Genomic DNA, 26614 nt, shown 5'->3' with positions numbered 1-26614 from the left:
CCTAAGTTCACACAGCAGGTGAGGGAGTGGTGGGGGAGGAACAGTAGAGAAAAGTGTCTAAGCTAGAAGGCATCTCAGAGATTGCTTCCTCCTTCCCTGGAATTCAGACCCAGGTCTGTCTGACTCTGTTCCCGGGGATCTCAGACCAGGCTGGCAGTGTGTCGCTGGGGGCGTGCTCAGGTTTGTCCATGCAGCTGAGACCTCAGAGGTAGTGGTTCTAAGAGAAAGGATGAGCTGGAGGACAGTCATGTCTACCCCAAGGAGGCTCACCGCCTCTCCTGGTCTGTAGAACCTCCCCTTTGTGGGCCCAAGCACATGCCTCTGTCCCAAGACCTCCTCACAGAGAAAAGAGAGCAGGATCATCAGATGTGGGACTGAATCCCTGCCCTGTGTGACCTTGGGCCTCAGTTTCTTCTTCTGTAAAATGGGGATACCTATCTAGCAGGGTTGCTGGAAGGAATGGAAAGAAGTTTTGAAAGGGGCCTTGCACAGGTGATAAAGAAATGGTAATTACGCGGCTGCATGGTGTTCCCTGTTCCGTGAACTCTTCCCCTCCTGGGAGCAAGCTTTCCCTCAGAAGGAAACAGAAGGCACAGAGCCTCCTGGAATGTGGCAAGGCTCCTTGTGCTGAACCCTGTGTACAAGCCCTTCTTTAATTAGCTCTCAACTAAAAATAACCCCCTGGGCTGGCTGCACACCTACCTACCTCCCAGGCAGGCCTGAGCAACATCTGGGATTTGGGGGTGGGGTGGGGTGGGGTGGGCAGCCAGCCTGTGACAGAACCTATGACACGGGCGGGTGCAGAGGGCAGGAGGCTTTATTGAAGGAGATACAGAACCGGGTGAGAACTGCCATCAGCCAGACCATGGTCTCCATCACCCCACGCTGCCCATGACTCGTGGGCACCCCACCCTACCCTTGGGCCCCTGGACAGCTGGCAACACAAAGGGATCTTACCCAGCCTCATCAGAGGTGCCCAAGAGGGCCTTCAGAGTTCTGTTCAGGAGAGGGTTGGGGGACAAAGGACAGCCCCTCCCTGGCAGTCACTGGCAGGCCTGTGGCACCGTTCCGTCCATCCATCCACCGGCCCAGTCCGTCTGTGTCCGGGATGGCCCTCATCATTTGCAGCTCTGGAGCCGGGTCCTATGGTGCTTCTCCTCGGTCAGCAGGGGGATGAAGGTGTCACTGTGGGAGATCTTCAGCCGGCTGCTCCAGCTTGGCACCTCCTTCCCGGGGGGCTCTGGCGAGAGGTTGTCCAAGTCACCGCGGGAGCCCCCTGCCTTGCCCTCGCCCGCACTGCTGGAGGTAAGCTCCATCAGCTCCAGCTCATGCTTGGCAGCCGTTTCCAGGACTCGCTGCTTGTTGTAGTACCTGACAAAGTTGTTGATAATGGGGTGGATGGGCAGAGCAATCGCGATGACCCCACATAAGAAGCTGATGGCCGCGTTGAGCTTGCCCAGCGTGGTCTTGGGGTAGATGTCACCATAGCCGACCGTGGTCATAGTGATGATGGCCCACCAGAAGGACTGGGGGATGCTCTTAAACAGGGTCTCAGGGTGACTCTGCTCCATGGTGTAGCCCAGGGCGGAGAAGACAAAGATGCCCACCGCCAGGTACATGAGCAGCAGCCCCAGTTCCTTGAAGCTGCGCTTGAGGGCGTATGTGAGAGTCTGCAGGCCGGAAGAGTGGCGGGCCAGCTTGAAGATGCGGGCGATGCGCATGATCCGCAGGGCCTGCACCGCCTGCTGCACGTTGGTCAGCTCCATCATGCGGGCGCCCAGGTGTGTGAGCGTGAGGCTAACGTAGAAGGGGAGGATGGCCAGCACGTCCACGATGTTCATGAAGGACAGGGCGAAGTGCAGCTTGTTGGGCGAGGAGAAGAGGCGCAGCAGGTACTCCAGCGTGAACCAGCCGATGCACGCCGTCTCCACGTTCTCCAGCGTCGGGTGCTCCACGCGGTTGCCTTCGGCGTCCAGCACCTGCAGCTCGGGGATGGTGCCCATGCACATGACCACTGACGAGATGAGAATGAGCAGGAAGGATAGCACGGCCACCACCCGCGCGGGACACGAAGACTCGGGCTTCTCCAGGAACTTCCAGACGCACTTCTGGCAGCGCCGCCAGCGGCCTTCGGCCGTGTCCACGCCCAGGTCGTCCAGGATGAGCTGCACGCGGCGCGCGATCTCCTCCAGCTCCTCGCGCTTCTCGCTCAGGTGGCTCTTGCAGCAGTCGTCCAGGAATTTGAGGTCCACCTTCCAGAAGTCCATCTCGTTCTTGAAGCAGATGGGGCAGATGCCCTTCTTCATGTGGACCTCCCCAAAATAGTACACCTCAATGACACACTTGAACGCGTCTGGGTCCCTGTCGAAGTAGAACTCGCGCTTTCCGGGGTCGTAGTCGTCGCACAGGGAGAAGATGGTGTCGTAGCCCCCCGCCAAGCAGTTGATTAGCTCCGCCAGCCGGGTCTCAGGGTACTGGCTGAGGAGGTCTCCGTACAGCACCTGCCGCACGCCCCCCACGTTGACGACGATCTCGATGTCGTCGTTCGCCCGGGAATCCTGGCTGCCCGGCTCCGGGAGGCTGCGATCCCCGGCCCCGTCCATTCTCCCGGCGTGTGCCCGCGCGGCCTCGGCTCTGCGCCCTGCCGCCGCCACCGCCGGGGGATCCCACCGGTGCGCGGCTCTCGGGGAAGCCCGGCCGGCGCCCGCCTGCCTGGAAGGGCGATCACAGCGGGCAGCAGCGGGCTGGGGCGCGCCGCGGGTGAGGCATGCACCCGGCGGCGGGGCTCCGGGCGGGCATCCGGGCGCCGGGACGCACCGGCGGGGGGCTTTCGCGGCCGCCGGCCTCGCCCGGAATACTCACCCCGGCTCCCGGGCGGCGCGACCTGCCGCTTCGGCTCGGCCTCTTGCAGGAATGGGGTCCCCTCGTGGGCGAAGGGCACAGTCCTCCACCCTCGAGCACGCAGGCAGCGGCGGGCTGGTCCCGGAGCCGAGCGGGTCCCCTCGTGCGCCCGCCGCGCGAGACGCGTCCCGCGGCTGCCGGAACCACGCAGTTCGCCGAGGTGTGCGGAGAGCGAACTTGGGCTTCCTTTGCCCGAGCCGTTTCTAAACACAATAGGAATTCCAGCCTGACGTCAAGAGCTTTTCAAACTATACCCTCTTCTGGTGAAATTCTGCAAGGCACGCGCGGCAGCTGCAGGGGAACCGGTTAACCCTTGGGCAGACGGGCACAGATGCGTGCAAGCCGCCGCCGCCGCCGCCGCCGCGCGACCGTCCGGCCCCGCCGGCGCGGCGGGTCACCCAGGGGCCGGGACCCCGGGCTTTAAAGCGGCAGGCTGGCTCTGGCTGCAAAGTTTCTCTCTTCCTGCTGTATCGAGAAGATCGATGGTGAAAGAACACGGCCGCCTGTTGCTCCGCCGCCGGAAAACGTGCCCACGAAAGCCCTTCAGACGCTGGTCTGCGTCCTGGGCCCCGCTGATCCCGCCTGGTCCTTGAAGGTTTCCTACTCGCCCTAATGCCGCTCTGCGGTAGGTGGCACTTTTCGCCTTCTCCTGAGCACTGTCCAATGAGGACAGCCAGTCCAGCCTCCTGTAGGAGAGACGGGACCTGCCCAAGGTAACAGTGAAATGGGGGTAGAACCCAGCTTGGCCGCCTCTTAATCCAGGGCTTTCCACTGTCCCGGCCGATTGACACACGCCAGTTAGCAGGTTGAGATTCTGCCGTGAAGTCCTCGCTGTCCACCGCTTCCCATTTCTTTGCAGCCCACCACCACCACCACCACAGCATCCAGAGCCTTGAGCCCCCGCGGCTTCTGCCTCCCCAGCCCCCACTCTGTCACTGAGGCCTGCCTCTCATTCCCACACAACATCCCACACCCTCCAGTCTCTTCCAGACTTTCAGTCACAGCTTTCAGGCACTCACATGCCGGAACCATTGCAACAGCTTCCATCAGCAGCAGCACCATCCTGCACACTGCCAGTTATTGAGCACCATCTCTGACCTGGGGACTAGATTTAAAAAGTATTCTAGAGAGAGGATTGATTAGGCAGAGCACAGAGGATTTTTAGGGCAGGGAAACTACGATACTCTAGCAATAGATAGATACGTGGCATTATACATTCATCCAAACCCATGGAATGTACACCACCACTATAAACTTTGGCGAACATCTGAAATGGACTTCGGCTGATAATGATGTGTCGGTGTAGTTCATCAGTTGTAACAAATGTACCCTCTGGTGAGGGATGTTGATTGTGGGTGAGGCTGAAGGAATGGGGGAAAGGGGCTATGTAGGAACTCTCTGTACTTACTGATCGCTTTTGCTCTGAACCTTAAACTGCTCTAAAAAACAAAGTCTATTAAAAATAAACTCTGCTGTCTGTGTCACCGACAGTACTTTTTTTTTTCTTTAATGAGTTGGTATAAAACTGAATATGTTAGAATAGATCACACAAAGATAAATACAGTTTGGTGAAACTTCTTTTTACAAATTTTATTTTGTTTCCATTAAAAATCAGCCTAAGAAATTGACTCAGAAAGGTTGAGTGAAAAGAACACTTACTATAGGCGCACCATGAGCTAAGCGCTTTCTGAATGCTTTGCACTTGTCTTATTGAATCCCCACCGCACCTCTCAGAGGAAACAAGGTATCAGGTAACTGCCAAGATCACTCAGCCAGCAGGTGGCACAGTTGGGGTCAGAACCCTGATAGTCTGCTGTCACAGCCCACAGGCTTCGCCCCTCATGTCCTGGTCACACAGCTGGAGTGGTGGAGCTGGGATTTGACCCCAGGCAGATTTTCTGTCCAGTATAGTGCAGCACACCACCGACACACACCCCATATTGGTCTTCCAGTCCTCACTCATGTTACTTCCCTTCTCAGTTGTCTTCAGTACAACTAGGGTCAAGTTCAAATTGCATCTTACTCTAACCATAATGGGTTTAAAAATGCCCATTTATTCAATATTTATTGAGTTCTAATGGCAAGTGCGTGTGTACACACACATACCCTACTCTGCTTAGGGGCAGGGTTCATACTCTCGTGGACAATATATTATGTATAGCTAAGAATTAGTTTGCAGTCCTCACTGTAACAGAGGGGTACAGGGAAGGAGTGGTGGTTCCTGAATTTTCCTACAGAGGGCGCCAAGGAGTATCCTCAGGTTTAGACGCCTGAGAAGAGGTTGGAAGAGGGAGAAGTTGCCTTTGCTTGGAAGCACAGTGTTTTTTGGCTTAGGTGTATATTTGGGTGATGGTGACCCCTCAGGCAGGTAGAGCTCCCTTCCCCTCCCAACCAGCCATCCCCAAGGTGCTGCAGGAGCCCAGGAGTTCACAGGCATATCTCTGGCTCACCAGCGCTGGAGATCTCGCCTGGTTTGCCTGCCTCACCTGGGGGAGAGCAGCCTGCTCAGAGGAAGGCACGTGGTTGGTAGCCCCAAACATGCTGGGTGAAGCTGGAAACAGACCACTCAGAGCCTAGAGGGACCTGTGCAGAGTATGGACTCTAAGTCAGCTTTTCAGACCTCAGGTGACCGCTCAATAGTTGGCTGGTTGTGCAATCCATGTATTGAGTACGGAGCAGCATTTTTATTGAGATAGTATAGAATATAAGACATCAGAATACATCAGACATGCTAAAAATAAGTATGGCTTTAATCTCTTCACAGTAGCCAGAGGTTGACTCCAGCTCCAGCATGTCCATTTGGCAAATCCCAGACCCTTACAGGGAAGAAGACTGGTCCTGATAAAGGTGGGAAAGGAGAGGAGGCAGATGCAAAATACAGCAGAGAAATTGTCCTCAAACAGCCCAGAGCAGAGCAGGAGCTTGCTGACAACAGCAACGTGAGAGAGAGACAGCTGTGTATCACAGGTCCAGGTGAGAGAGGCATTTGAACTTGGAGGGCCGGTAACCAAAGGAAAAAAAAAAAAAAAAAAAGGCAAAAGGCAGGCAGGAAGACTCCTGCTGGAGGCCTGAGACCAGTCTGAAGCCAGAAGGCAGAGGAGGAGGAAAGATGAGAGACAGGCAACACAAAATCCCTCTCTGGGAGGAACAGCCAAGCATCACCGAGAGAGGGGAGCTGGCTGGCAGTCACTTGCCCCTCCAAACCTGCATGCCCCATGCCCCAGACTCCTAGACTCCTTCTCAAACCCTCAAAAGCCTCAGAGCCTTGGCTACTGACATGCCTGAGCCCCAGGCGCCCTCCCCCTCTTACCCTCTAAACCTCACTCATCCTCCCCAGCCGCCTCCGCTCATCTGGACAACACTTAGAGTTCAGGTCTGTGGATTCCTCTTGATCCAGTGCTCTTCCCAGGCCCATATCATCTCCTCTGCTATGGACTGAACTGTGTCCCCCCAAAAGTCATGTGTTGAAGCCATAACCCCCAATGTATTTGGAGATAGGGATTTTTAAGAAGATAACTGAGGTTAAATGAATTGAGGATCTAATCTAATAAAATTAGTGTCCTTCTAAGAAGAGACACAAGAGATCTTTGCCTCTCTCTGCACATACTCACCAAGGAAAGGCCCTGTGAAGACATAGCAAGAAGGTAGCCTTCTACAAGCCGGGAAGAGAGGAGTCACCAGAAACCCTAATAGGACTTGGATCTTGGACTTCCAGCTGCCAGGATTATTTCCTTATGGCAGCCTGAGCAAACTAAGACATCTTCCTTCCTCCCTCACACCTGCCAAGTCTTCCCTAGACCTCCCCCTCCTCCAAGGCTCTGGACACAGCCTTTCATCATCCGACCCCTAGACCCTGTCTGAATTTTGTGAAGGCTTAGACTGGGATACCATAGGTAAAAAAAAAAAAAATCTATTTGCGCCTTCTCACTGAAGGTCATTGATGCATAGAAATTTGAGCCAGGAGCCTAGATCCACTGAGAATTTCCTGAAGGATTAAACCAGGGGGGAAAACTCTGGACTTTCAGCTAAATGTGGAAAGTTTCTTGCTGTGCTGTAGTCTGTCCTGCATAGGATTTTTATTAGAATTACACATTTCATTATGTCATAGGGGGATGGGGGAACCTCATACCTATTAGACACCAGAAGCAGCAATTTGACTCATGTGAGTTTTTCATTTAAATAAGGAAAGAAGAAAAAAAACACAGTCTATTTAGGCATTGTAAGAAGTGATTGAGCTGTATTTTTCTTTATTAAATATGTATTTTTATTTGCTGAACAATAACATTTGGGGCTACAAGAATGCTTAAATTCCATGGCGCTAATTAAAACTAGCACATGTGTATCTAAGCGATTTGTCTAGACAACAAAAAAGGCAAGCTGCAATCTATTCCCTTTTTATGGAATAATCAGGTCTGGGCAGTTAAAATTTCTTTGTGTTTAATAATTCCTTTCATCAAGATTCAGTTCCGTACTTCACTGGAAATTCACATTTCATTATTGCTTTGCCCCTATCAGACAACGAGCTGCCCCCAGGGCCCCGAAGAGTTGATTGACCAGAAGCCTCAGCTCACCTCCTCCTGTCTCAATAAACTGTCTGGAGGTCAAGTGCAGGAGGCTGTGTTGGATGGAGAATGGGGCAGAGAAGAGAATGATTTAAAATAGATTCATCAGGAAACTTTTTTTTTTTTTTTTTTTTGCTGCAGCAACAGAGTTTCTTTTTTCTTTTCAATGCCTCAGTTTTTCTATCTGCAGAATGGACATAGTGACCTTTCCTTCCTGAGTACAAGATCTCATAAGGGACAAATAAAACAGGGGGTGTGAATAGACTTCACAAACTATAAGATGCTGAAAATGTGAAGGCAAAGGGAGGAAGGAGGAAGGAAGGAGAGAGAAAAAAGGAGGGGAAACGGGAGGAGGAGGGAACAGGAGTTTGACTTCCTGGGTCTGGTCCCACTGTGGGCCCGTCCCTTTATGTCCATACACCTCCACTCCCTGCTCTGTTCAGCTGATTTATCCAGCTCGGGTCATGGGTGGGAAGCTGCGTATGTGCCAGAGCCGCCTCACATCCCAGATGTGTAGAAAGAAGGCAGAGACTTTGGATGCACTCATCTGCCCTGGAGGCTGGGGCTAGGACCCCACTCTGGGCCTGAGATGAAGTTGCTTTGATTTTTCTTAGAAAAGGAAAATGCAGTTAGAACGCAAAGGGGGCCTCTTATGCTTCAGGCCCTGCTGTGCGGAGTGGAACAGTCACTATGGGAGGGGTGGGATGCTGTTTGCTTTTGTGACTGCTTTTAAAAAGAGCATAAAAAGAGAAGAACACTCTTTGAAAAACCAGTCCTTTAGCATCTTCCTTTTCCTTAATTGCAAAATTAATATATATTTGTAGTAAAAATTCAAAATATGTGAAAGCCCCATATTTGCACACCCAACATCCCTATTCCCCCAAAGTCAGTGCTGTCCGTAGTGTATTTGTTCTGCTACTGTGTAATGAACTACCACAAATTCAGCAGCTTGAAACAGCAAACATTTGTTATCGCGCAGTTTCTGTGAGTCAGGAGTCTGGCCAAGGCTTAGCTGGGTCCTCTGCTCAAGACCTCACAAGGCTTTGCAGTAAAATATGTTGGCTAGGGCTGGGATCTCATCTGAGGCTCAGGACCCTCTTCCCTGCTCATGTGGCAGAATTTATTTCCTTGCAACTAAAGAACTTTTGAAGGCTCCCCAAAATGAAATACTTAGGTATTAAATCTGCAAAAAAAATTTGTACAAGCTCTGTATGAGGACAACTACAAATCTCTGATGAAAAAAAATCCAAGAACTAAATAATTGGAAAGGTAATCCATGTTCATGGACAAGAAGACCCATTTTGTCAAGATGTCAATTCTTCCTAAATTGATCTGTAAACTCAATGCAATCCCAATCAAAATCCCAGCAAGTGGCATGAATAGACACCTCACTAAAGAAGAAATGCAAATGGCAAGTAAACATATGAAAAGATATTCCACATCCTAGGTCATGAGAGACTTGTGAATTAAAACCCCAGTGAAATACCACTACACACCTATAAGAATGACCAAGATCCAAAACACCAACAACACAAAATGCTGGCAAGGATGTGGAGCAGTGTTCATTGCTGGTGAGGGTGCAAATGGTACAGTCACTTTGGAAGATAGATTGTCATTTTTTTACAAAATGAAACACTCTTACCATATGATTCAGCGGTATGCTCCTTGGTATTTACCCAAATGAGTTGAAAACTTATGTCCACATGAAAACCTGCATACAGATGTTTATAGCAGCTTTATTTGTGATTGCCAAAACTTGGACACAACCATGATGTCCTTCGATAGGTGAGCAGATATGGTACATCCAGACAATGTAATATTATTCAGCGCTGAAAAGAAATGAACTATCAAGCTATGGAAGGAAATGGAGGAAACTTAAATGCATATCCCTAAGTGAAAGAAGCCAATTTGAAAAGACTGCATCCTTTATGATTACAACTATATGTCATTCTGGAAAAAGACAAAACTATGGAGGTAGTAGAAAGATCAGTGGTTGCCAGGGGTTGGAGGGGTAAGGAATCAATGAGCAGAGCACAGAGGTTTTATAGGGCAGTAAATGTCTTCCATATGACACTAGAATGGTGGGTACATATCATTATACACTTGTCCAAACTCATAGAGTGTACACCACCAAGAGGGAACCCTAATGTAAACTTCGGACTTTGGGTGATAATGATGTATCAGTGTAGGCTCATTGACAGTAACAAAGGTACCCTCTGGTGAGGATGTTGAAGGATGGGAGTCTGTGCCTGTGTAGGCTCAGAGGGTACATGGGACCTCTCTGTATTTTCCCCTCAATTTTGTTACAAACCTAAAAGTTCTTTAAAAACCTTAAGCTTATTCATTTTTAAAAAGTAAATAGCTAATGATTTTAAAACAAATCTATCTGGGTGTGTATGTCCAAGTCCAGTGGGGTTTTTTGTTTGTTTGTTTAACTGAAGTAGAGTTGATTTACAATGCTGTGTTAGTTTCTGGTGTACAGCGTAGTGATTCAGTTATACATATATATGTATATATTCTTTTTCATTATAGGTTATTACAAGATATTGAATATAGTCCCTGTGCTCTACAGTAGGACCTTGTTGTTTATCTATTTTATATATAGTAATCTCAAACTCCTAATTTATTCCTCCCCTTGTCCCTTTCCCCTTTGGTAACCATAAGTTTGTTTTCTATGTCTGTGAGTCTCTTTCTGTTTTGTAAATAAGTTCATTTGTATCTTTTTTTAGATTCTACATATGAATAATATCATGTGGTATTTTTCTTTCTCTTTCTGGCTTACTTCACTTAGTGTGATAATCTTTAGGTCCATTCATGTTGCTGCAAATGGCATTATTTCATTCTTTTTTATGACTGAGTAGTATTCCATTGTATATATACACCACAATTTCTTTATCCAGTTATCTGTCTATGGACGTTTAGGTTGCATCCATATCTTGGCTATTTTAAATAGTGCTTCTATGAACATTGGGGTGCATGTATCTTTTCAAATGGAGTTTTTATCTTTTCTGGCTATATACCCAGGCATGGAATTGCTGGATCAAATGGTAACTCTATTTTTGTATTTTAAGGATTCTGTTTTCCATAGTGGCTGCACCAAATTGCATTCCCACCAACAGTGTAGGAGGGTTCCCCTTTCTCCACACCCTCTCCACATTTATCATTTGTGGCCAGTTCAGTGTTTTTCACTGAACTTAGTTGCCATGGAGGAAATCTGATTCACAGCCCAGCAGAGGGGAAAGGGAATCTCAGGCGTGGAAGCAGCCAGTGCCTCCTTACTGCCATGGAATTCAGCTGAGGGCCTGACACCTACACATGGTTAAGCTGCTCAGAGCCCTGCCCTGGGACATATTTGACCAAGGCTTATCTCTGGGTGCCCCCAGCTCCGTATCTACTCCTGGTCAGAGAATGGGAAGCAAAGGGGGCATTATGGGGTCAAATGAGGAGAAAAAGGGCATGGCGTGGGAAGTAGAAGGTGGGGGTGCTGAATGTGAACTGAGAGCAGAGTGGGAAGAGGGATGAAGAGAGGGAAGGGGGATGGGGGTAAGCAGAGAAAATTCAGGAACATCTTCTCAGGTTTTTGAAGAAAACGTCATGTCAGGAAGGACTTGGTAATTACTGTCATTTGTGGGATGTTTTAGTACAAGAGAACCAAATAATTATGATATCATGAGCTCAGTGCCTTACTCTAAATCAGTATCCAGTCATGAAATGTATATGGCTTACGTGTTCTCGGGAGCTTCCCCTGCCTTAGTCCCACCACAGGTTGCACAACAAAGCCCTTTGGGGAATAGAAATTTCTTCTTCGTGTGGTTATGACAATCAAACAGGACTTTACGTGTATATACGTGGACCCTGGGTGGTGCCAGGTTTCCAGGGAGCATGGGGCCCCCGAAACCCAGAACTGGGAAGAAACAAATTGTTTAGGTCAACCTTCTATCAACTGTATCCCTCCAAGCAAGCATCAGTCTTCGCTTGGATGCCTCTAGTGGTGGGGAGCTCATGACATGCAGGGAGCAGGGAGTGGTACCATATGAAAACTCTTGGGAAGAAAAGAGGCCTTTTTTTAACTTCTGAGAGTGAAGTCATTCCATACCTGGGGCCATGAAGGCAACACTTATCTAGGCAAGAGTTTGGCTCTCTGGTCAGAAAACTAAGCTTTGAATTCTACCTCTGCCATATTCTAGCTGTGTGACCTTGGACATGTCACTTTGCCTCTTTGAGTCTCAGTTGCCTCTTCTACAAAGTAGAGACAGTGCTCCCTAGACCTCCAGCAGACGGTTATGCTCAGCAATAAAGAAAGTACATGGTGAACTGGGATGTAAAGAATTGCTATCATTTCACCTATTTTTCACAACATTGGGATTGAAATGGGACCTAAGAAATCAGAATCAAACTGGTTTGTTTCCCAGTGCCAATATATAAGTAGTTTATAATGTCCCAACGTCCCTGTCTATAAAAACATGCTAACAGTCAGACAGAGGAAGTAGCAGGAAGAGGTTAGGAATTGGGGAGATGCTTACATCCAGATTTTGTTCACTCATCTTCGTCAGTGCACCAACACAGCATCGCTCACTGCGTTCACATCTCTAGCTTTCTCCCCACCTCCCCTTGGGTGCCGTAACCGTGGATATAACTCAGGAACAGCCAGATAGAAGAGAGGCACAGGGCCAGCCAGATATGTGGGAAAGGGCGCAGAGCCTCCGTGCCCTCTCCGGGTGCACCACTATCCCAGCATGTCAACCTGGAAGCTCCCTGACTTTCTCCCTTGGGATTTTATGAAGGCTTCATTACAAAGGCACAGTTGATTAGATCATTGGCCACTGGTGATGGAACTCAATCTCCAGCCCCTTTCTCCCCTCCAGAGGTCTTGAGGTGGGACTGAAAGTTCCAGTCCTCTAATCACAGGGTGGTTCTCCTAGCAACCACCCCCCTTCCTTAGGTATATCCCAGGAGTCACTTCGCTGACATAACAAAAGCCACCTTTTCAAGCCCTCAATACTTAGACATTCCAAGGGTTTTAGGAACACCATGCCAGGTTGAAGACCAAATATTTGTGACCTTATTTTGAAAGAGGGTCTTTGCAGATGTAATCAATTTAAGGTGAATTATGAGTCATGCCGGATCCTAATCCAATATAACTGGTGTCCTTATAAGGCTCGTGTCACCATTTCCACCCTCACCTCCCAATGCCAGGATGGGGGACTCTTCTAGGAAAGGCTTCTAACACCGGCTTCTCTCCTTCTTCTGTCCAAGTCATCCAACAACTCTGAGTTGGCATGTAAGTCTATAAACTGGACATAACAGAATAGAAACTATATCATAAGGATGTTGTCAGATACCTTGAAGATCGTGAATGTGAAAATTCTCAAGACCCGTTTTGTTTTTGTTACCATTATGGCCTTGTCAGTCTATCTGTGTATGATCAACTTTGGCATCTCTCAAAATTGAAACAAAACCCCAGTGACATGTACAACTATGTCCCATAAGACCACAACCTTCTCAGCAATTCATTTGCTGCTGGATATTTAATTGATTGCAGAGCTCCCTAAAAATAATTTATCATAAACAGAGCCTCTAAGGAAATCATTCCCTTGTTTTGCTTTGTACAAAATAGCTAGGGAGATAAAAGTAACAAATAGCCCCTTTTACCCACAGAAGATTCTCTTGACTCAAGAGGATCAAAGTAAAATGTCCTTCCCAGATTTGGCGTTAACATGCGTGGCTATGCATCCATTATTGAACCGGTCTCCAAAGCTCATCAGGCATCTGTTGACACCCTTGCTGAAATCAAACATGTAAACTCACAGGCATTAGTCCAGATAAACACCACCTGCCTCTTCATTTTCTAAGATGGCTTTTTAATCCCTCCAAGTTGGAAATGTTCTTCCTAGACACCAAACTGCTTCTTGAGAAACAGTGTTTGTGATGCAAGCGGAGACCCCCTCCCATCCCAGCCCACTGCTTTGACAGGTGTTAATTACACTCTTGATCAAAGAGAAACATCTGCACCCTTCAGCATGGGAGGCGGTGGCAATTTGCAGCTCAGCAGGCAGTGGATGGGAAATTGCTGGAGACACTTGCTGGCCACGTGGGAGCCATCGCTGGGGCTCCCCATCCCTGGGGCTCCCACCCTTGGCAGATAGGCAGATCTGCTCCCCTCGTGTCCCTGGAAGGACAGGCTTCAGGAGGGAGCCCCCAGACTCGCCAGCTTTCCTCCTCTCCATGTGCCATTTTTCCTTCTCTTTCCAGAGTCAGGTCTGCCGAATGGTCACCCTGCACAATCCTCAACTGGCCATTCTGAACGTCTTTTCCCAGGTTTGTGGCATTCTCAATGCTGACTTCACATGCTGTCTTTATCCATCCCACTTAGATTTCTCCCTGGAAATACTCATGTGTTTGACTACAGGGTGCTGCCCTGACCTTTAGACCTCCTGGCCATGTTGTTCAGTGGACAGAATACAGGCTCTATGACCTTTTTTTTTTTTTAATTTTGAAAAAATCTGATTCCAAAATACATCTGAGGAATTGCCCACTTGTACTCGGGTGACTTTTGACAACTGCCTTGACTTTCTCCACCCAGACTCAGGTGAACCCTTCTCAGCCAGACAAGAACTTTCCTGATGTCCCCACAAGTCAGCTGTCTCTACCCCAAGTATTGCTCCTTGAGAGTAAGGATGAGGTGGACACATCGGCTGTGCCTCTTGCTGGCTGTGTCACTTACCCATGGGACTCGGTTTCTCATCTATCACATAGGGCCTCTACTTCCTAACCTCTAGTCTGGGGTGCTCCTGGGCTCTGAAACACCAACGATGAATCCCAGTGTTATGGACCACACCTGCTCCCCCAAATTGTATGTCCAAGTCCTAACCTCCAGTATGGCTGTATTTGGAGATGGGGCCTGTAAGGAAGTAATTAAGTTTAAATGAGACCTTAAGAGGGGGTCCCTGAAAATATTTGCAAATGATGTGACTGACCAAGGTTTAATTTCCAGAATATATAAACAGCTCATACAACTCAATAACAACACAACAACAACAACAACAAAACCAATCCAAAAATGGGCAGAAGACCTAAACAAGCAATTCTCCAACGAAGGTACACAAATGGCCAACAGGAAAAAATGCTCAGAATCACTAATTATCAGAGAAATGCAAATCAAAACTACAATGAGGCATCACTTCACACCAGTCAGAATGGCCATCATTCCAAAGTCCACAAACGATAAATGCTGGAGAGGCTGTGGAGAAAGGGAGCCCTCCTACACTGCCGAAGGGAATGTACTTTGGTGCAGCCATTATGGAAAACATTATGGGGATTCCTCAAGAAACTAAAAATAGACTTGCCATATGATCCAGCAATCCCACTGCTGGGCATATAGCTGAGGGAACTCTAATTCGAAAAGATACATGCATCCCAATGTTCATAGCAGCACTATTTACAATAGTTAAGACATGGACGCAACCAAAATGTCCATCAGCAGAGGACTGGATAAAGAAGTGGTATAATTATACAATGGAATACTACTCAGCCATAAAAAAGAATACAATAATGCCATTTGCAGCAACATGGATGGACCTGGAGATCATCATTCTAAGTAAAGCCAGAAAGAGAAAGAAAAATACCATATAATATCACTCATATGTGGACTCTAAAAAAAGAAAAAAGAAGACACTAATGAAATCATCTACAAAACAGAAACAGACTGGCAGACACAGTAAACAATCTTATGGTTACCAGGGGAAAGGGGGTGGGAAGGGATACATTTGGGAGTTTGAGATTTGCAAATATTAACTACTAGATATAAAAATAGATAAAAACCAAATTTCTTCTGTATAGCACAGGGAACTATATTCAATATCTTGTAATAACCTTTAATGAAAATATGAAAACGAATATATATATATATATATATATATATATATATATATATATATATATGATTGGGACATTATGCTGTATCCCAGAAATTGATGCATTGTAACTGACTATACTTCAACAACAAAAAAAAAGTGGTTCCATGATCCAATAGGATTAGCATCCTTATGAAAAGAGACACCCAAGAGAAGCACTATTCATTCTCTCTCTCCTTGTCTCTCTCTGTCTCTCCCTCCTCCTCCTCTGTCTCCTTGAGTGAGCACAGAAAAAAAGCTAGGTGAATACAGAAAGAGAAATGGCCGTCTGCAAGCCAGGAAAAGGGCCCTCACCAGAAACCCAATCATCCAGAACATTGATCTTGGACTTTCTAGCCTCCAGACCTGTGAAAATATAAATTTCTATTGTTTAAGCCCCCAAGTATTTTGTTAGGGCAGCCCAGACTAAGACAGATGATACTCAGTCTAGTTTTGCAGAGAAGAAACAAGTTCAGAAGGGTGACATGGAGTCTGAAAGGAGGAGTGAGCAATTAACAAGCAGCTGGGGGAAGGGATCACTTTTCATCCAGAAATGCAAGGGCTTAGAGGTACAGACAGAGGCTGGTGCGGTCAGAGAAGAGGGCAGTGCCTGGGGTAAGAACCTGGGGTGCCATCCTAAGGCAGCCATATGCCTTGAATAAAGAACTGGGGCATATGGTTGGGCATGAATATGTAAATGAGCCTAATTCTGGGAAATCCAAATTATGAGGGTGCAGCCTCTACACAAGGAGTGGGTGGCACAGCCTCAAAAGACCTCAGTCCTGAGAAGATCAGTGGAATCCACGTCACGAGCAATACCTGAGGTTCTTTTCACCGAGCGCATATCACAAAGACAACCAAAGAGGTAGAAACGCTGAACCTCACGGCAGAATGAACAGAGCTTCCCGAGCCATAAATGCAGGATACAAAATCGGCTTCCCCCCTGTTCACAGCTAATCTCTCCTCCGTGGTAACTAGGATATACCACGTCATTTTCCTCTTTCTTCCTTCTGTTTTCTGTGTTAACTGCGAATCTACTTTTTCATCTCAGGAAGATCCACAGGCAACATCCCAAGGTTCCACGCTGAAAAATGATGGAGAAAGGGTTCTTAGCATCTTTGTCCTCACTTGTCTTCCGTTGGCTGATTTTTCTTGTCCCCACTGGCCCTGTCTTTTTCTGCCCTTGAAAAAATGTCTGAAGGAACAACTAATCTCCCAAGCGAATGGGCACCTCTATTTCTCTGGGCAGCCATGGCGAGAATCTTGAGTGGGGTTTAGAAGAAAAAGACATCTGGGCTATTTCCCTAAAAGCTTTCCCCAATACATAAAGTCCTTTAAATGATAATTGCTGACTTGGTCTGGTTATCAGCCACCCCCTCCACCTCCCCAGCAGCTGGGCTGAAAAGTTATCTGCCAACTGGCTCCGTGGAGCTGGCTTTTAACTCTTCCAACCCCAGTCATAGCGCACGTTTATCTATCCGTGCATGCACACAGAGATATATTTAACAGTATGTGTGAGACGGAGGGCCTCATAGGAAATGACCCCTGCCCTCAAGCAGGAAAGATGTGTGTAAATATGTGAAAAACTTATGTGCAAAGCAAGAGTTCATGGAAGAGAGAATCCTTCAGACAGAGGTAGCTCAATCTTTATTAAAGCTATCACCCCCTAGCCCATTGGGTGCTCACGACAGCTCCAAGAAATGCTCGGGGCAAAGATGGCAGAGCAGAAGAGGATGGAGGGGTTAAGCTACTGGGATTCTCAGCAGAGAGAAGGAAGATTGGTCTCTCAAAGCCATCAGCAGGAACAACCGTTTCATCTGTAGTCTTGGCAGACTGTCTGTGCCAAAGAAGCAGCTTAAACAAATAGACCTTGATTTTGATGGTTTTCAAATGGGAGCCGTGTTGATTTACCCAGTGTCTGACTTTTGCAAAAATCACACCATTTGAGCTCTAGAGCACGCTATTCCCCACCTCCTGGGGTAAATTGACTTTTAAATGAATGCAGCGAAACACTCAAATCTCTGTAAGGAGGATGAAGGCTAAGAAGTGCACCTCCCTTTTACACATCCATGTCGGTTTCTGAAGAGGTTTCTGTGACTTTTCAGACCAGAAGTGCTGAACCCTTTCCTGCTGCAGCAGGCATGAGAAAAGCCAGTGGGGCCAGATACTGGTGAGAGCGGACTCAAGGCTGAGAAGCTGGGACGGGGCTGGCTCTGATCAGGGACTCAAGGAATACCAAGAAAGCCACCCTTTCTCCTTACTTACCTTGCACACATAAAGAGGAGAGAGGAGTGAGCACTTGGAGTGCTGTCCCAGCCTGTGCCTGGGGACTCCTGGGCTCTCACAGCGAGGATGCTGAACACTGTATCTATCCATCGCCTATCCGTCATGGCTCCAACAAACATTTTGCTACCGAGTCCAAGCTCATACTGCTCATCACACAACAGGCTCATAAATCAAGGGACGAGTTGTTGGGGCAACGAATAGCGACTGTATTCAGAAAGCCAGCAGACTGAGAAGATGGTGGACTAGCGTCCCAAAGAGCCATATTGCCTGAGTTAGAATTCAGGCTTCTTTTATACTAAAAGGAGAGGGAGTAAAGTCAAACATTTCCTGTTCCGGTCAGCCTCCAGAGGGGAGGTGTTAATTTCTTCCTTCTTGCAGTCATTCACAGGTGGGCCTGGTCAGGATGTTGCCGGTGAGCTAAACAAAGTTATTTTAGCTTAAGGCTCATTACCTGGAAGGCAGGTTTCCCAGAGATGGGCCATTATGTATAATTTAAGCTTATAGGCAACATCCCTTTAGTGATTATCTTGTAGGAAAAGCAATAGAATACAAATGTTAAAGTAAAAGAAACACCCAATGTGGAATCAGATTTGTGCTTCTCTATTACAGTTTCTCAAGCCCCTCTCACCTCGCTCCCACTGCTACGCTGGATGCTGTTCAGGAGGAGCTAGAAATGAATCTGATGAGGCTCCTGCCTTCACGGACATCACACATACACACATAAGGACATGCTAGTGTGACACCCAAAGAGCAGTCTCTTGAAAACTTTTGGCTGGACCACTGGCACCAAAGCTCGATGAAGTCAGACAGACCCAGGTTCGAAGCCCAGCTCTGCCACTTACTAGCTTTGTCTTCCTGAGCCTCAGATTTCTCAGTGGGAAGTTTCCAAGTCAAGTAAATGAAACTGAAAACAATCCTGGGTGTGACATCTCTGAGCACACGGTGGGTGTTCAATAAATGTTAGTTCCCAACCTCCGTCCCGTCAGCCTACAAGATGGAATGTGGAGACGGGGATAGAACAGGTCCTGATGGGGGCGGGAGAGACCCCTTCCCTTTACCTGTGCGTGTCACTCTTCTACTCCGCAAAGGAAGCTGCTGGCCTGCTCCCGCCCAAACCATTCCACTTCTGTGCTCCTTTTGGCTTCTCAGCCTCTATACCCGGCACCCAGATGCATGGTGGACATCAGTACGGGTTCCATTAAATAAGGTCCTTCCAGCTTCTCCCAAGTCAGCAGCAGCTCTGCATCTTCTGGTGGCTGTGTTGCAGCGTTCCCTTCTCAGCAATCCTCATGTGTTTTTCAGGATATAGGTTCACCTGCAATAAAGATCCAAACACATGAGAGAGCAATAAACTTCTACCATGTAGACAATCAGGGAAGGCAGGGGTCTTTTGTGGGCATTTAGTATCCTCAAGGCCTCACGCTAACAATTATACGTGGTGTCTAACTTAATCCTCCTAACAATACTGGAGGAGAGGGTGTTGTGGACTGAATGTTTGTATCCCCCCCAAAATTATGTTTTGAAGCCCCGACTCCCAGTGTGGCTGTATTTGGAGATGGGGCTTTTGAGGAAGTAACTAAGATTAAATGAAGTCATAAGGGTGGGGCCCTGATCCAACAAGGTTAGTGTCCTTATAAGAGGAGGCACCAGGGGGCTCACACTCTCTGCCACGTGAGGACACACGAGGAGACTGTCTGCAAGCCAGGAAGGGAGCTCTCAGCAGGAACCAAACCAGCAGCACCTTCACTTTGGACTTCCAGCCTCCATCTGTGAGAAAACAAATTCCTGTTGTGTTAAGCCACCCAGTCTACGGTATTTTGTTTTGGCAGTCCAAGCTGACCTAAGGCAGATGGTAGTTACTCTAGTTTTACAGGTAATAAAAATAAGTCCCAAAACGTGACATGACTTGCTGAGGTCACATAGCCACTCCCTGGTAAAGCCAGGATTTGGGCCCGGGTTTGCCACACCTCCCCAAGGCCAGTGCTCCCTGTACTGTCCCCAGCCACCTCTTTTGATGGCAACATGCTTTGTGGCGAAAATGTGGTTAGAATCCTGCAGTTTAATGTTTAGGGCAGGATTTCCCAAAGAGAGTCCTGGGAGCCCTAACTCTGTAAGATGTTCTATGGATGCAGTTGTGTCTTCCAAATAAGATGCCCTAAAGTTCTAACCCCCAGGACCTTAGAATGTAACCTTATTTAGAAATAGGTCTTTGCAGATGTAACCAAGTTAAAATGAGGTCATTAGGGTGGGCCCTAATCCAAAATGACCAGTGTCCTTTTCAAAAGGGGAAATTTGGACAGAGACAGATGCACACAGAAGGAAGACAGTGTGAAGAGACACAGGGAGACCGCTATGAGGATGGAGGTGGGAGTGATGTCTCTACAAGCCAAAGAATACCCAAGGCTACCAGAAGCTGGGAGAGAGGCGTGCAACACATCCATCGCCACCACCTTCAGAGACAGCATGGCCCTGTCAACACCTTGATCTGCTCTCCTGTTGATGATGGGAAGGCAGTGGGAATTCAATGTTAACTCCACTCAGTCACTTCCATTTCAAACTTTGATTCTCTGGCATGTGTGCTCAAATTCGGGCTCTGCCTTCCCCGCCTCCTCCCTAGAAGGACATCTGTGTGCAGAGGCAGCTCAAGTCCAGGGGGACAAGGCGGGCACTTGTCCTCCCCATTCTCCAGCCATGCTGCCAGGTCCTCACGCATCATGTCCTGGCATCCACGGGCTCCTCCTGTAGGCAGGCCACATGTGACATCGCCACCACCTCCTCATCGCCCCACCCCCAAGCCTCTTCTGGTTTATGACCCTCCCATCGAGGCTGCTGGGCACCAGCGACCTCTCAAGGGCATCTCCCAAGCAATGCTGGGGTCTGTGGAATCCTGTGGGCAGACACCTCACCAAGGAAGATACAAAGACAGCAAAGCATGTGAGAAGATTCTCAACATTACACATCATTAGGGAATTGCAAATCAGAACCGCAGTGAGACGCCACTTCATACCTATCAGAACGGCCAAAATCCAAAGCACCGGTAACACCAAGTGCTGGCAAGGATGTGGTGTAGCCGGAATTCTTATTCATTGTTGCTGGGAATGCAAAGTGGTACAGACGCTTTGAAAGACTGTTTGGTGGTTTCTTACAAACTAAACATACTCCTGCCCCATGGTCCAACAATTGTGCTCCTTGGTACTTACCCAAAGGGGTTGAAAACAAACATATAAACCTGCACATGGACGTTTACAGCAGCCCTAGTCATAACTGCCGAAACTGGGGAACAACCCAGCTGTCCTTCAGTGGGTGAATGGATAAATCAACTGTGGTGCATCCAGACAATGGAGTATTATTCAGCACTAAAAAAAAAAAAGAGCTATCAAGCCATAAAAAGACACGGAGGAAACTTAAATGCATATTAGTAAATTTAAAAAGTTGGTCTGAAAAAACTACATACAGTATGATTCCAATTTATGACATTCTGGGAAAAAAAAAAAACCCAATGGAGACAGTTAAAAGACCAGCGGTTGCAGGGGGTGGGGGGATGGGATAGATGAACAGGCAGAGCACGGAGGGTTTTCAGGGAATTGAAAATACTCTGTGTGATACTATAGTGAAGGATATATGTCATTACACATTTATCCAGACAACAGAATGTGTACCAAGAGTGAATCCTAGGTAAACTATGAACTTTGGGTGATTACAGTGTGTCAATGTAGGTTTTCCTTGGCAAAAAAATTTAAAAGTGTACTATTCTGCTGGATGTTGATAATGGGAGAGGCTATGCATGTGTGGAGGCAGGGAGTATGGGGGAACTCTCTGTATCTTCCTCTGAATTTAGTTATAAACCTAAAATGCTCTAAAACATAAAGTCTTTAAAAAAAATAAAGTCTATGAAAATAAATAAATAAATAAATCAGCAAACCTGGGCACTGATACAGGGCATCTATGAAAAGCCTGCAGTTCACATCATACTTAATGGTAAAGGGCTGAATGCTTTCTCCCAAGGATTGAAAACAAGGTGAGGATGTCCACTGCCACTACTCATATTCAGTGAGATCCGAGCCAGTGCAATGAGGAAGGAGGAGGAGGAGGAGGAGGAGGATGGGGAGGAAAAAGTCATACAAATAGGAAGAAAGTAAACTGCCGTTATTCACAGATGTCAGGACTGTCTACATAGAAAACTAAATAATCTCCAACAAAAGCTACCAGCTTAGCAAGACCACAGGAAACAACCTCAATATACAAAAAGTCGACTGTATTTCTATATACAAGCAACAAACGATTGGAAATAGGAATATATATGCGTATATAACATAAATATAAGTATTTACAATAGTATGAAAAGCATGAAATACTTAGTGATAAAACTTTTAAAATACGTAGTTTTCGATATGCTGAAAACCACAAAACACTGATAAGTAAAATCAAGAAAGGCCTGAATAAGTGGGAGATACACCATGTTTATGGATCAGAAGCTTCAGTACTATTAATAAGTCAGTTCTCCTAAAATTGATCTATCTATGTAGATTCTGAGTGATGCTAATACAAATCCCAGAAGGTTCTTGTAGAAATCAACCAACAACTTGTTTGGAAATGCAAAAAATAAAATAAAATAAAACAAAATAAAATAAAATAAAGTAAAATAGTCTAACAATGTTGAGAAAGAAGAATAAAGTAGGAGGAATCACCCTATTGGATTTTAGGGCTAAATATAAAGCCACAGGAGTCAAGACAATGTGGTATCAGTGAAAGAAAAGGCATATGGATCAATAGAACAAAACAGAGAATCCAGGAGAAATATATATGGATGGTCCTTTGACATTTTACTGAAGTGAAAAGGTAATTTGTGGAGAAAGATTAGTCTTTTCAACAAATGGTGCGAGGACAATTGGATATCCATACACACAAAAAAATAAAGAGAACCTCAACCACCCCTCACACTGGATACAAAACTTAACTCAAAATACATCATGGACTTAAATGTAAAACCCCAAACTGTAATACTCTGAGAAGAAAAGATAAAAGAAAACCTTTCTGACCTGAGAATTAGGCAAGGTTTTTTTTTTTAGATAAGATACAAAAAGCAGTAGTAATCAAAACAGGAAAAAAAATTAAACAGCTCTTTGAAAGACACTTTAAAAATGAAAAAGCAAACCATAAACTGGGGAAAATATGATATGATATGATAAAAAAATCCAAAATATGTCTAAAATCTCAAAATTCACCAAAACAAGCCCATTTTAAAATCAGGCAAAATATCTGAACACTTAAGTGAAGAAGACATATGGATGGTAAATAGCACGTGAAAAGATGTTCAACGTCATTAGTCATTCTGAAATACCAATTAACCCCACGAGATACCACCATGCTCTATAAGAAAGGCTAAAATCAATAGATAGATAGACAGACAATATTAAGTACTTAAAAAGATACAGACCAATTAAAACTCTCATGCACAGTTTGGGAGTTTCTCAAAAAGTTCAACACACCCCCACCATATGATCCACATCTAAGTATTTACCTAAGAGAAATGTAAGCACATGTTGGTAGAAAGAGTTGTACCTGAACGTTCATAGAAGCTGTATTGGTAAGAACTCCAAACTGGAAATAACCCAGATGTTCTTTAACGGGTGAATTGATAAATAAATTGTCTTAGGTTCAAGCCAAGACTCAGCAATAAAAAAGAATGAACTACTGACACACCCAATGGCATGAATGATTCTTAAAAGCATTATGCTAAGAGAAAGAAGCCCAACGCAAAAAGCTACTATATGACTTCATTTAAAAGCCGTTCAGAAAAGGGCAAAACTCTAAGAAATCCAGAGGCTGCCAGGGGCTGAGGGTGGGAGGAGTGACTGACTTCAAAAGGGACAAGAGAGAAAAGAGGAAACTTTGGGGAACGAAGCAAATTTTGTCTGGATCATGATGATATTTACCCAACTGTGCACATTTGGCAAATATCACAGAACTGTAAACCTGAATTTTATGATACATCAATTACATCGTAGAATAAACTTGACTTAAAATTTTTATCACGATTACACATTCAGATAATGTTCTCTCTTTTTAAGCAGAAGTGTACCATTAAAAGGGAGAAAAGAAGCATCATTTATGCAAATTTCTTCTGATTAATACGTGACTAAATACCATATTTTTGCATAGAGAGAGCTATAAATAAAGACATATATCACACTCACATGGTACGTTGTGTACGTGGCACCTGACAGGGAATGTTCAGAGTCGCTGCCCCTGTAATAGTCCCTGCACAGAATCGAGCTGAGGAAAGTGGTGGTGAGTATTAATTCTTGCTTCTCACCCGTGTCCCTCGCCGCGGCGGGGGAGGTAGGCGCCGCCACTGTTATTAATCTTTGCACGTCATAAATGCAAAGATGAAGTTAAAGACTTTGCTAAAGGTCACATGGCAGGTCGGTGGCAAACCCTGAACTTGGATCCACGTCTTTTTACCATAGGGAAAAATTGTAAATTTTTCTTAATCTTCTCCCCAGAGATGACAAAGAGAAAAACGTCGGGCAGGAATGATGGGTGGCAGCCTAGTTGAGGGGAAAATCCATGAGCAGGAAGAAAACCTGTTTACAGACCTGTGGGCTATTTTGAGTGCTTTCCACAGACCAGCTCAGTGATGTGACCACGCCGCCCACGTCTCTGCTCGGCGCCTGCCAGGTGGCGTGGGCACAGGTGACAGGAGTGGGGACACACCAGATGCTGTGCATCTGTTCCTTCTTGCCTCTGACCAGTTGTGAGGTGGAAACAGCCCCTCTGGGGACAGGCGACCTGGACCCCAATCCGGCTGCAGCCCACATCCACCGTGGTGTCCTGGGGCCCAGGAGAGCAGGGCAGCCTGGAACCTTCTCTTGCGGATAAGCTGACTCCCGCGTCCCTGCCCTGTGGACCTTCCCTTTCCCCCTGGGGCCCCAGGGGGAGCAGAACTCCCCTCTAGGCCCCAGGAGGCTCCCCTTCCCAGGTCCCCTCACCCCTGGGTGGGCCCCATCTTGTTCACCCCCGGCAGTGTCTCCCAAAGTGAGTTCCTCTCTCCTCCAGCTCTGTGGGAAACTTAAGGGGCATTTTCAAAAGAGTTCTGAGGAAAAATAAAACAGTTCTGTGGGAAATTCTGGGCTAAACAAAGTGTCACGGGTTGGAAGGTTCTCCAGGCCTGCCCCACTGTCCTGGGCCCCAGGATACCACCGTGGACGTGGGCTGGAGCCGGACAGGGGTCCAGGCTGGCTGTCCCCAGAGGGGCTTCTTCCACTGGTGTGTCCCCAAAAGATACGTTGAAGTCAGAATGTGACCTTATTTGGAAACAGGCTTTTTATCGATGTAATTAGTTAAGAAGTAGGGTAGGTTCTTAGTCCAGTGTGACTGGTGTCCTTACAAGAAGAGGAGAGGGGCACTCGCAGGGAGAAGACGACCCAGCGATGACAGCCACGACGAGGCCGCAGCTGGAGGGCCGCAGCTGCAGAGCAGAGAACGCCAAGGATGGCCGCGTCAGAAGCCCGAGGAGGAGGGAAGGACCCACCCGGGTGGGTTCCACTGGGAGCCGGGGCCCTGCTGACACCTTGATTTGCGACTTCCAGCCTCCAGAACTGTGAGAGAATAAATTTCTGTTGTTTTAAACCACCCAGTTTGTGATACACTGTTACGGCTGCCGGGAGAAATTAATGCACAAAGTTTAAAAGAATTCTGTACTTCTCAGACTTTTATAAGCTCACCTGCAAGAGTTCCCAAGAGGGAGGAAACAAGCCTCATTTTCTCCGTGTGTTTTGCCATGGAACTCTCTTCCTCAAAAAAGTATTGTTCCATGAAAGGATCTTTGGGAAATGGGGGCTTTCAGGACTTGTCTGTGACACCCCAGGCAGATGACACAGAATGAGGGGCCAGGCAGGGTCCACACAGCCTAGGTGCCCCTCCAAGGAAGGTGCTCTGTCCCACAGGCCCACAGCCCGGTCCCCCCAGAGAGCCCTGCTCCTGTGCAGGGAAAGAATGAGTAAAAGCAAGAGGCCCCTGATTGGCAGTCATGTTGTCCTCCTGACGGGTGACTGACCCCCTCCAACGCCAGGGCTCCCCTCAAAGGGAGGCACCACAGGACATTTGCTGGCCTCTCTGGCCTCATCTCCCACCCTCCTTACCCCTTGCACACCAGTGCGTTAGTTATACCAAACTAAAACATGCTGAGCTTTCTCTCCTCCGGGCCTTTGCACATGCTGCCCTTGTGGTCTAGAATAACCACCTTTTCCCACTCCAAACCCACCCTCTGTCCCCTGGGTGGATTGCCGCTCATTCTTTAAGGCCAAGTTCAGAGCCTAAGGAAGTCCTGCGCCAGCACCTTACAGAGGGCCCGACTGCAGTCCTGACATGCGGTCTCCAGCCTGCAGTGGGACCCAGTGGAGAGAGACGGGCCTCAGAGTCCCCAGGCCCAGTTCAGGGTGGCCTCCTCACTCTGACCTTGGGCCCTTACTTTACCTTCTCCAAGTTTCTGTTTTCTCATCTATCAACAGCACCTATTTGTCAGACTTTTGTGAAAATAAAATAATGTATTAAAGGTGCCAAACATCTAATCAAATAAATAAAACAGTACCATTTTTATTACGGTGTCTGTCTAGGGGCATGTCTTGCCTGCTGGACCATGAGCCCCTTGAGGGCAGGACGGTGTGCGTCCTTACTCTTGGAGTCCAGGTCCCTGGCACAGCCCTGATCACAGAAGCCAGGTTTCCAACTGAACCAGATGGCCCCCCGGGGGCAGAGCCAGCCGCAGTGTGTGTTGTCAGCCCTCCTTCTTTCTGTTTCACCACCCTGGCTCCCGTGACTCAGTGCAGCAGCAGCAGCACCCTCTGGGCCACTCCGGAACCATCCTCCGCACTTTCCCCACCACAGAGAGCCGGGCAGCCAAGGATCACAGGGTGATGGTGAGTCCTGGGGACTGAATTCGCTGCCGGGGGTCTGCCCCAGCACTCCCCG

The 26614-nt window shown here is 47.4% G+C and overlaps 1 protein-coding gene and 1 long non-coding RNA gene across 2 annotated transcripts in view; both read right to left on the bottom strand.

Annotated features, from left to right (window-relative positions):
* Positions 1-799: 799 nt before the first annotated feature.
* On the bottom strand, positions 800-3404 carry KCNF1 (potassium voltage-gated channel modifier subfamily F member 1). Its single transcript, XM_006191864.3, has one exon. It carries the CDS (start codon positions 2601-2603, stop codon positions 1119-1121), a length of 1485 nt encoding a protein of 494 aa, XP_006191926.3. The 5' UTR covers positions 2604-3404; the 3' UTR covers positions 800-1118.
* A 12041-nt stretch (positions 3405-15445) lies between these two features.
* Positions 15446-26614, bottom strand: part of LOC116668887 — a 41847-nt gene continuing 30678 nt past the window's right edge. Inside the window, exons 2-3 of the long non-coding RNA XR_004326117.1 lie at positions 19301-19408; positions 15446-18956 (exon numbers count right to left, since the gene is read on the bottom strand). This is a non-coding gene — a long non-coding RNA (uncharacterized LOC116668887). The remainder of the gene's footprint in view (positions 18957-19300; positions 19409-26614) is intronic.

The sequence above is a fragment of the Camelus ferus genome, chromosome 15, assembly GCF_009834535.1.
Source record: "Camelus ferus isolate YT-003-E chromosome 15, BCGSAC_Cfer_1.0, whole genome shotgun sequence".
NCBI classification, from domain to species: domain Eukaryota; kingdom Metazoa; phylum Chordata; class Mammalia; order Artiodactyla; family Camelidae; genus Camelus; species Camelus ferus.
The sequence above is the reverse complement of the archived record's forward strand: the minus strand, read 5'-3'. Positions and strand labels throughout refer to the sequence as shown.

Bases quoted from the DNA above. Each gene is read 5' to 3' on its own strand.
- KCNF1 (XM_006191864.3), bottom strand. From the start codon at position 2,603: ATGGACGGGGCCGGGGATCGCAGCCTCCCGGAGCCGGGCAGCCAGGAT.